Source organism: Misgurnus anguillicaudatus, chromosome 19 (assembly GCF_027580225.2).
Source record: "Misgurnus anguillicaudatus chromosome 19, ASM2758022v2, whole genome shotgun sequence".
NCBI lineage: Eukaryota > Metazoa > Chordata > Actinopteri > Cypriniformes > Cobitidae > Misgurnus > Misgurnus anguillicaudatus.
In genome coordinates this window covers 31,191,042-31,202,256 of record NC_073355.2, presented here as the reverse complement: position 1 = coordinate 31,202,256, position 11,215 = coordinate 31,191,042, and the positions used below count along the sequence as shown (strand labels likewise).

Sequence of the window (11,215 nt, the reverse complement as noted above, 5' to 3'; positions counted from 1 at the left end):
ATTTATTACAATACTTCAATAATAGTTTTCCTACTATGGAAGTCAATGGTTACAATCAGCTGTGTGCTTACAATCATTTATCAAACTATCTTTTTTTTTTAAAATATATATATTCATACAATATGCAGAATTTTCATTTTTGTGTCACTGTTAATTTTTCACACTGATTTGATGCTTATTTAACACCCATGTTTAATAGCAGGTAAAGCATGATTAATAATTTTACCAAGTCATAAACAAATAGTTGTTTATTCATATTAATAACAAAGTTGTATAATACATTGTATACTCAAACAGTCAACGAAATTCTTCAAAGTGGTGTGGTCATATTTTTGAAAGTAAAAGTCAGTATGCAGTACATTGTAAATAGCAAAAATACTTAAACAGAAAAACTATAAAAACATTCTCAGGTATCGTCAGCAGATCTGTTTTTAATGGTTGAGAGAAGCAGTAGAAATATCTGGAGAGATGACAGTGATATGCTTGTTAAATTTCAACATCTAGGCACATCTCAAAACTCATCTGGTTCTCTTAGGTCTTTGACATCCCATCATCCTTGGGTTAAAAGAAAGTAGATCCAACCAAGAAACATCTTGGAGAGACAAAAACAGTTTAAGAACGTTTTAATTAGCATTTTCTATTAAGGCATCTGAGATACAAAATGTGTGAAACATACCTTGATTATAATAAATTAGGGGCTGTGTTGACATAATCAGAGCTCCCCCGGTCATCACTGTTTTTACTGTCATAGGACTGAGCTGTTGTGAAGCAAGAAAAACAGGATCATACATTTCAACGCATCACTTTAATCATCATATTAGTTATTGGGTGTTAACGACTTCACGCGCTGCTGCGCAGACGGGACTTGCGAAGTACCGCGAGAGTAATTCAAAATCAGTGCTGCTTAGTACCTGTAAAGCGTTTTCAAACTTACCTAGAGGTGAGTTGTGGAGATTTATATAATCATTATCATCTTTGTCTGTAAATACAGCCCAGCATTAGTTACACGACACATATTTAACATTAATATTCCATTTTTGGTTATTTGTTTTTTAAGTGTGTGTTATACCTGATTCATCCTCCGCGTCCCCAACGTTTATATAATTTTCTCCTACGGAGTTAACGTTAGCATAACGACAGCATTGTCATATAACAACAACATCTCTTATAATTAAATTAGATTTTGTGCGCAGTTTACAGTCTCACCTGAGCTATGGGACGATGCTTTGCTCTGCGAATCAGGAATCACAGTTCTGAGGGAAAAAATGTCGGTTTAATAAGTGTTTAAGGTGTAAATAAGAAAATGAACATTTGAATTGAAGAAATTTGTGTGTAATTGTTTGGGACAATTGATTTGGGATCTGGTAGATTTGTTCTTACATGTAATTATTGTCTGTTTCATCTGTGGGCTGTTGGTATGGCTCATCTTCTCTGTCTAAAGCAGAATCACAGATTCATCATTATTTACAAATCACATAAGCTACACGTTGGCATACACCGAATAGTTTAAGGGGACACACAAAACATTAAAGTCCATGTAAAGTCAGATATTAAATGTGTTCTGAGTTTGTCACACCACAGAAAAATGTGTTATTAACCATCCAACCAAGTGTGAATGCTGTAAAAAAACGCCAAGTAAATAAAATAAGTTAATCTTGGGAAAAATCTCTTAAACAGGGGGGGCGTGTCCGCTTTCGGCGCTGAAACCACGCCCACTAAACGGTCAAATCATAGGCTGTTTCAGATAGCACAGGTACGTCTGCAAGATGTCTGTTAATGATCTGGAGATCTGGAATACATCTGGTGTGTAAAAACATCTCAGACTTGCGCGCTGAAATCAATTGCGGCAAAACAATGGCGGAGGTCAGGTGACCAACAGGAAGATCGCACACATCTCAATTTTCAAATGCGGTCTGTGTTCCTGCGACCACCTGAGTTCATTCTTCCAAGGTCGCCTGGCAAGACCAATCTCCACGAGAACGCAAGTCCGTTCTTTGCGTTCTTGGAATTGAGAAACAGCCAGTGACTGTAAAAAAAAGATGGACTTAGTGTCCATGACATCACCCATTGGTTTCTGAAGATCGTTTTTGAAACAAAGTAGGTGTTGCCTGCCGTCACCATCTTGGCCGCGTGTCATCCCGCATCACTCGCGGATATCCGAAAATGGGTAAAGAGGCGGGACGTGGGTAAAGCTGAGGTCTCTGGTTGCTGAAACCACACCCGCCTAACTCGATTCTAATGACCGCAGTGGCTGTTTACCCCTCACTCAAGTGGCCACGCCCTTAATTATGCAGAACTTTAAAGCTTAATATAATTTAAACCGAGGAGTTACAAATAAATTCACCCCCCTCACAGTTGTCAAGAAGGGCAAACTTAGCTATACAGACCAAAAACTATTTTTGTACCAGGCTGTAAACATATTATTTTCTACTGTAAAGTTGGCCATTTTTAACATGGGGGTCTATGGGAATTGACTCCCATTTGGAGCCAGCATCAAGCGGCCAGTCGATGAATTGCAGTTTAAGGCTACGTTTAGATGGAAACGATCTGAAAAGAAAACGCAAAAGTGGCGTTGCGTTATCACTTTTTATTCAGCGTTTACACAAGTGTTTTGAGGGGGAAATCTGCGTGCATATGGTGACGCAAAAGTGTGTGATATTTGATGTAGTATGCACTCCAAGCGGCTAGGTGGCAATGTGAAGCAATGACAGACAGCAACACCTAGTCCGCGCGCCTGTGTACAACCTTCTTCCCTGTTCTCCTCCGACGAATTGGCGCATCAACAATTTGATGGAGGTAATTAATGCACCTTCTCTAGCTGTGAATATTTCGTACAACTGCTGGAAAGACTTGTATATTTATCAGAGCTGCTATGGCAACTTGAAGGTCTGACATATGGAAATAATTCTACATGTTTGTTGTTATTTTCCTGAACTGGGGCATGCCTGTGACGTAAACGCGTACGCGACGAGAGCCACCGTGAGCAGACTTTTGCATTTTTACCCTTCAGACGGGGATGCGACGGTAGATAGTTTATAAGATTCCATATTGGCTTCATAAAGACAGAGCGCAGCGCATCATAACCTGAAAACCACGCCCACCGGGGGGGAAAACAATCCAACCGTCTCCATTGACTTTGTATTGCGAGAGGCTGCCTCCTTGTCATTTTTGGCTTATAACAAAAAACAGAACAATGCCTAAAAGCTGCTGTGTGACAATATGTACAGCTAACAAGCCAAAAAACACAGAAACAAGTTTTTATAAGCTGTCGACCTCAAAAAACGAGCGTTTAAAGACACAAAAGTGGAAAACAGGCAACTTTTCATAGTACTTCTATTAGTAGAACTGCGCCCACTAGAGGGAAACGTAGTCGGCGATCCAATTTTTTCTCCTTAAAAGGCTCAGTTTTACGGCTCGACAGCTTATAAAAACTTATTTCTGGGTTCTTTGACTTGTAAGCTGTACATATTGTCACACAGCAGCTTTTAGGCATTATTCTGTTTTTGTTATAAGCCAGAAATGACAAGGATGCGGCCTCTCGCAATACAAAGTCAATAGAGACGGTTGGATTGTTTTCCCCCCGGTAGGCGTAATTTGCATAACTGCGCTCAGTCTCTATCAGAGAGCTCGCAATTGGGTTAGGGGCGTAGCCATGCGTTGTGGCTCAAGTGCATCATTGGACCACCGTTTTAACCCTGCCCAAATAATCCTCAACACAGACAGACATGGTGAAAAACTGTTTAACGATCTAACTCTCCAATTCAGTATAGATTACAGTCTTTTTGGTGTGTTTCATCAATACGTCTTAAACATTTATAATTTGTTTAGAAACAATTTTCAAGAACGACTTTACAGAAACTTTAATGTTCATCAATGCACCTGTAAGCAAATCAAACCCACTGGATTATCTCCATAACTACATAATAATGTGTTGTGTAATTGGTAGTTGGTATATCCCTCCTTACCGCTTTGGTTCACATAACTGGCTTGACTTCCAGCTTTAAAAACAAACAAAAAGCAAACAGGTTTGTAATGACATACTATTGAAGAAAACAATGAGAGGATTTTCTTAAAAAATTTTAAATAAACTATCTTTTTGTTTAAAACAGCTAGACGGTTTCATCTAAAGCATGCGCGTTGCCGCGGTTACACACTGATCCTTAACTTCCAGTCTGTGTTTGTGACTAAACTGACCTTTAAAACAAATACCTTGTGGCAAATAAAAAATGTTTGGGTTCCAAAAGATGAGGGGAGACAGTGAACATAGACCAACACTGTGTGGATCAGCAAGGCAAATATTTAAGTATCTGTAGCTAACAGTGTATACATTCATTTTACACAGTAACATTAGCTCAGTGTAATGGTTTATATGCTTTTGAGGTAAATTACTGTTTATTTGTTTAGCTTGTTATCAGAAATAATCGACTCTAGAGGGACTCTATGTTTAGGTCTACCGGAAGTTAAGTTTGTTCCTTAAAAGCTGTTTATTTCATTGTTGCCCATTGAAACCGTCATTCTGTGACCATAAAGACTAATGTAAAAAAAATATTTTCAAAGATTGAATAAAACTCACTTTCAGAAGGGGGACATGAGGGAGACTTCACTGCAGAACTAAATGATGGAGAACTGAGAGAACTGTGGGTAAAGTGATTATTAACAAAACACAACACAGTCTGTACATCTGTGTATTTTTAAGAAAGGGTCAGAACTCACTGGGGTAGTTGGGTATGTTGGTAGTTGATTCTGTTATGGTCCGGATAGGATGCATCTGATCAGAGAGAGAACAATTTTAGTAGCTATAGATGGATTTATTTTTGGTAATAACTTATGAGTTTGTGTGTGTTAGAAATAAGGAAAAAATGTTAACATGTAGACTGGGGATGTCGAACCACAAAACCCGGTCTGTATGGAGAGAGAGAAAGAGAGAGAATGCTGAACTAACACATACTGTGTGTAACTTTATTTGTGTAAATCTGTGTGTAAATTTAAAGGGGGCATTTCAAAAGACTTTTTTAAGATGTCGAATAAATCTTTGGTGTCCCCAGAGTACATATGTGAAGTTTTAGCTCAAAATATCATATAGATAATTTATTATAACATGTTAAAATTACCACTTTGTAGGTTTGAGCAAAATGAGCTGATCTCTGCACTAAATGGCAGTGCCATAGTTGGATAGTGCAGATTAAGGGGCGGCATTATCTCCTTCTGACATCACCAGTGGAGCCAAATTTCAATGACCTATTTTTCACATGCTTGTGGAGAATGGTTTACCAAAACTAAGTTACTGGGTTTCTAGTTTTCTAGGTTGATAAAAGCACTGGGGACCCAATGATAGCACTTAAACATGGAAAAAGTCAAATTGGCATGTCCCCTTTTAAGGTTATCAAAAGGTTAATTTTTAATTGTGGACACTTCTGTAGACTCTTAGACATATCCTCCTTAAAACACACTTTACACTATCACTAATTTATTTAATTTGTATTTTTAAATGTAAAAAATGCTTACGTTGGGTGTTCTGGACTGGAGTCACTGGATCTTTGAGAGATGGTTGCTGTAAAGAAAATGTATTACAACAAATAAGACTTTCCCATCATGATGCACATACAAAACATCGCAAATTAATGTGAGTTTTGCATCACTGAGCTATAGAGTAGTAATATTTTTATTATGGAGCTCCAATGAGACAAAAAACTTCAGACAGATAATATGATTTATTTTTTTAGATCATAACACTTTGTCTTACTTGGCTGCTTGCTCCGAAAACAGTTAATACACAGACCGGTTACAAATATGATTGACAGGAGGAGAGCCCCGCCTACCACCGACAACAGTACAGTGGAGTCCATAACTGTAAAAAGAAAGCAAAAACATAACTTTTATAGCACTAGGGTTATAAAATAACAGCATAAACCTTTCATTGAAGCTGGTATTGTGTTGTATTTTTGTAGATTAGTGCCAATAAACCTTAAAAATTATTCCCTAAGCCAGTGGTTCTCAAACTGGGGTCGCAGGATTGTGCCGGGGGGCCCAGTTTTGTGACATTTTATAAAATACAAAAATTTATCATAAATTCAGTGTAATTTTACCTTAGAAAAAATAAGGCACTAACCAACAGCACTACGTTGTATCATTAAATGTTTTTGTCATAAAATTTTCTTTGGAAGGCCATGAAGGGATGCATCGTAGACAAGGGGGACTGCACGCTGAAGAAGTCAGTTATATTTAACATTTGGTCATTTAATTTATACAACAGTTTCATAATGCAAAATGTGGGGCGATGGTATCTGGTTCCTCACAGCTTTATCTTATAGAACTGGTATAGACACGATTTATCATTTACTACTTTCTAACAGATATTTTTCAGCATTTATAGCTTTATTTAAATAAAGAGAGAGAGAGAGAAGCAGGAGCCAGGAAAGGACAAAGACTTGAGATTCGAACCTGGGCCGACTAAAGCACTGCTGTATGGAGGACCACAAGAGCCATGCAAAATGCAATAAAGAACTTCAACACCCAACAACCACCTGGACAACAAAAATAGCAATCAATAGAGCCGTTCAAACTTCACCAATCAATCCACAAATAAATAGACAAAGCTACAAAAAAAATCATTATGTTACATTTTATAAGGCAATAAAAAGTAGGGGTGTCAACAATAATCGATTTGGCAATGCACGCATGCACGATTTAGCATCGATTCAGCAAAGTACCATAATCGATTATGTCACTGTTTATTTTCTGGCCTCGAGTGGACAATAAAGTTGTAAAGTTTCAATAACTTCCGGGGCATAACAACAACAATCAAGATGGCTGAGGCGGAGAGAGATGACCGTGATAGACGAGTAAATAGAAATGCACCCTTTTCTATGGAAAGTGGACATATGGGCACATTTCGGATTCTATGAAGTTAATGGGAAACTAGACAAGACTTACGCTGTCTGTAAAATTATTATCTCAGGTATATAATTGTCATTGTCTTAAAGTTGCTAAGCTTCCGTTTTTGTTGAGAATAGTTGCACTTGACTTTACTTGACTGATTAAAAATTTGCCTTGTTGTGTACAGTAGAATTCTGATGCATCGCAATGCATCGTAGAATCGTAATTGAATTGAATTGTGAGGGCAGTGCCAATGCACACCCCTAATAAAAAGTGAGATTATAAAAATAACGTAGAAATGAAATATTAATCCATTAATAAATAGTTCAAAGTAATATAACAATTTACAAAAACAACATAAAACACTCAATAAGTTCATCATTTTAAATTGCATTTATAAATTCTTAATTAAATAATGGAATTTCAAAAAGCAATTTAAAAAGAGAAATAAATAACTGGATTTATAAATTGAACTACAAATACAGGTTTAAATTAGGCATTTAAAAGTGCATTTCCGTTTAACATTTCTGTTTTCATTTCCCGATGGTTCTCCTTATTCTTTTCGCTATTCGATTTGCTATTCGTTTTAGCTTCTCTATTTAGCTTTTCCGTGACTCTTTGGATCCTTGCAAATGGTCAAATGAGAAATGCAAATTAGCTATGGCCAGGTGGATGTAACAAGCTCGCTGATTGGCTCTGATTGTACGTCATGCGCAGATTTATAGATCCTCGACCCAAAGAGTCACGGAAAAGCTAAACAGAGAGGCCAAAACGAAAAGCAAACTGAATAGCGAAAAGAACAAGGAGAACCATCGGGAAAATGAAAACAGAAATGTTAAACGGAAATGCCCTTTTAAATGCCTAATTTAAACCTGTATTTGTAGTTCATAATGATTTTTTTTGCAACTTTGTCCATCCATTTATAGATCAATCAATGAAAATTTGAACAAATCTATTAATTGCTATTTTTATTGTCCAGGTAGTTATTAAATATTGAAGTTCTTTATTACATTTTGCATGACTCTTGTGGTCCTCCACACTATGCTGCTGTACTGTGTCATCACGCAGACCATTGGCGCCGATGTGATTTATCGTTTGTGTTGCAAAAATTATTCAATAATATCATTGAATTATTTGAAAAAGTGTTAACTGAACATCTTAAACCAAGATAAATGATATGTTTTATACAGATTTGTAAAATGTACCACTTACAAATGTACATTACAGCAGGTTTTATAGACGTTTCTGAGATTGCATTTTGAATGCATTTCAAATCTTGAATATGAATTTGGTACCTTTTTACTTGTTTAAAGCATAACATTTACCAAATGTGTTTATTCAAATTTGATATTTAGCTCTGTGCCTAGGTTGCACTTAGGATAACATTGAAAAACACCTGTTAACACTATCATTGATCTTTTGCTCATTTTCGCACACAACTTTACCATATCCGACATTTTTATACAACCTACGACCTGTTACACTTCTCAGGTGAAGTTTTAGTTTGACTTGCTTAAATTTACCAGATTCTCAATCTGCGTAATTTCACTCAGCATCACTCGCTTTGCAAGTTTTAACACGCATCTCTCTATCTGTGTGTAAGTTACTGACTGTGGTTGCATTTAGTGCCAGGAAACGGATTTCCTGTATTTTGCAGTTAGATGAGAAAAACGACACATGATGAGAGGTTCGGGCCTCCCTTGGCCCACTGTCAATTTCTCTTGAATCTTGGTAGCCTCAAAAGGACAGCACATGGTAGTACCAACACTTTTTTGCTAAATACGTGGATGGTCCCCAGCAGATGTTTTAAAACATCACACCATTATAAATAATACGTAAAATCACTTCAAAGCCACACTGAACGATGATATTTTTAAGAATGTGAAGTGCACTATGCTGTAATTAGTTTGGTGAGAAAAGATGGTGGTGGTGGTGTGAAGAATATGAATGATGGTTGGTCTGTAACTGACCAGACAAGAATAAGTGTTATGAGGTTTAATTCACAGTTTGACATGGTGTGATATCTTGACCCTCAGATCTTAATGACACTATAAACCAGCATAAATGTACCAGTAAATAAAAAATACAAATAAACTGCGTTAATATATAATCAGTTCAGTGCAATTTTCAGTCCTTTTATGTAATGCACTATTTTAAATGAGCTTACTGAAGAAAGTAAAGTAAAATTAGACAATATTTAAGACAACGAGAAAGAAAAAATCTGAAATGAAAAATTACAAACATGTCACTCCTAAAAAATTATAACAAATGAACATTTAATTTTTAAGATATTGTCATATTTCCAATATTTTAAAATATTGACTTTTAAATGTTTTACACTCACAAATTGGGATAAATATCTCTAGTAAGACTTTTTAAATATAATGCAAACGAAAGGTAGTGGACTGAAGTAGTGCATTTAAGCAAATAAAGGTCCTTCAGGGTTGCCATAGAACCATTTTTGACTGAATGGTTCCATAAAGAACCTTTAACATCTGAAAAGTCTTTAGGTAATAAAAAGGTATACAACCAATTGTTCTTTGAGAAACCAAAAATTATTCATCTATGGCATGCTGTGAAGCACCTTTTAAGCACCTTTATTTTTTAAAAGAGAGAGGATTTGAAACACTCGGGATATAAAGTCCAGTTACAAATAAATGATCTGAAAAGGTTCATCAGACTAAACATGGATACATTTTTCGTTCTCCAAAGAAGCTCTAAAGTCAAAGGAGAACCTTTTCTTATCTTTATATAGTCTGTAGGACCCATTTCTGTTACAGAGAACTGTTCTGTTATGAAACTATACAAAGACAATTTTAGGAGTGTAGTTTATAAACATCAAAAATAAATTATTGTACGGCCTTTTCAGCTTACGCTTTTACTCTACTACAGTAGGTATTGTATCATAGTAAACTCTAAATACATAATTTTTAACATGAGATTTCTTTCACACTTCTACTCTGTCAGTAAAACCTGAAATAGATAAAAAAAATGATGCTTACCTTTTTAGCAGCAGAAGCAAAGTGAGTCAAGCCAGCACACGTTTCTGCTCAGCAGAAACTTTTAACCACACTGTGGAGACTAGTTCACACATACACTGCAGGCTGTAAACTTACAACTTACAAGTCACAGCTCACACTGAGGGTGCCATCATTTTTAATTCTTCTACCCACACAGCTTGCCCCTTTTCGCTTCTTGGGTCCACTACCTCTCCCCTAACTTTTTCCACCTAGATTTCCCAACCTGAATTTCTGCAATCATTCAGTCTCTTCATATGCGCTCAAGTAATCGAAAAACGTATTGCTAACGTTGTACTTTTTATACGAGCCGTTAAAATGTGTCCTGATCTACAGGGCCTTGCCGCAAAAAAACTCACTGCACTTGCTTTCTCTCCTCTCATAGGCTGACTGAAAGTGTAGCTCCGTCACCTGCGCCACTCAGCATCTCTTTTCCTCCTCTTTATCTCTCTAAGTGGCTGCTTTCCCGTTCATTTCACCTCCCTCTTTATCTACTCTTTCATCTGAACATTCGGCTTCTGTCTTTCTGTCACCATGCAGATTTTATTCCGTTCGCTTGTTTGTCATATATGTTTGTCATCTAGAGGCGACCACAGATCAAAAGCCTCAAAAGCAACATGGGTGCATGTGATTGGCCTACATTAGACTAAAATCTTGTCCTTTATAAAAAGATAGCACTTTTATGGTGTTTAGATACAAAACGAAACCATGGAAGAACCATTTGTGCATGCTTTTTTATATTAGGAAGAACCTTTCTTGAAACAGAAGGTTTCTTTATAGAACCGTTTAGCCAAAAATAGTTCTTATACATAAAGAATGTGTTAATTTGTTAATTGAAAATTGCTTTTAAGTCGTCTCAACTCTGAGCATCATGATTGCCGACAGTGAGTCATAGTTTCTCAATCTTGCCACCCACTCTTATGGCATTTTGTGGTGTTGCCGTTGCCTACACAAACAAGCAAAAATTACAGGAACAATAGGGGTACGAGTGTGCTCTCACACAAGCAAAACAACATTCAGCCAATTTTCCACCGCACAAAGAGTGATTGTTTCGATTCAGGCTCTTAAGTGTTCATAATTCATTCACGAGACCTTTTCGGAGCAAATTCACCAAACAAGTTTTGCATCTCTATATCCCACCTACAAACAGGAAACCACAGCAACTGAAAACCTTCTGATCTTCATTTGTGCCACTGCAGAGAGAGAGAGACTGAACGAAAACATGCAAGAAAAAGAGACGACGCAAAAGTTGAAGTAAAAACGTGCTATTATTAGGATGGGTAGGCGAAATACAAAAAGACAAGATGTTTGAAGGGACCAAA

The 11,215-nt window shown here is 36.8% G+C and overlaps 1 protein-coding gene across 1 annotated transcript; it reads right to left on the bottom strand.

Moving 5' to 3' along the window:
- Positions 1-233: 233 nt before the first annotated feature.
- On the bottom strand, positions 234-11,106 carry lat (linker for activation of T cells). Its single transcript, XM_055194364.2, has 13 exons — positions 9,879-11,106; positions 5,744-5,848; positions 5,506-5,551; positions 4,868-4,902; positions 4,714-4,768; positions 4,574-4,635; positions 3,966-3,998; positions 1,381-1,435; positions 1,207-1,253; positions 1,070-1,111; positions 935-979; positions 677-758; positions 234-592 (listed from the first exon to the last, which is right to left on the bottom strand). Exons 2-12 carry the CDS (start codon positions 5,844-5,846, stop codon positions 682-684), a joined length of 600 nt encoding a protein of 199 aa, XP_055050339.1. The 5' UTR covers positions 5,847-5,848; positions 9,879-11,106; the 3' UTR covers positions 234-592; positions 677-681.
- Positions 11,107-11,215: the final 109 nt, after the last annotated feature.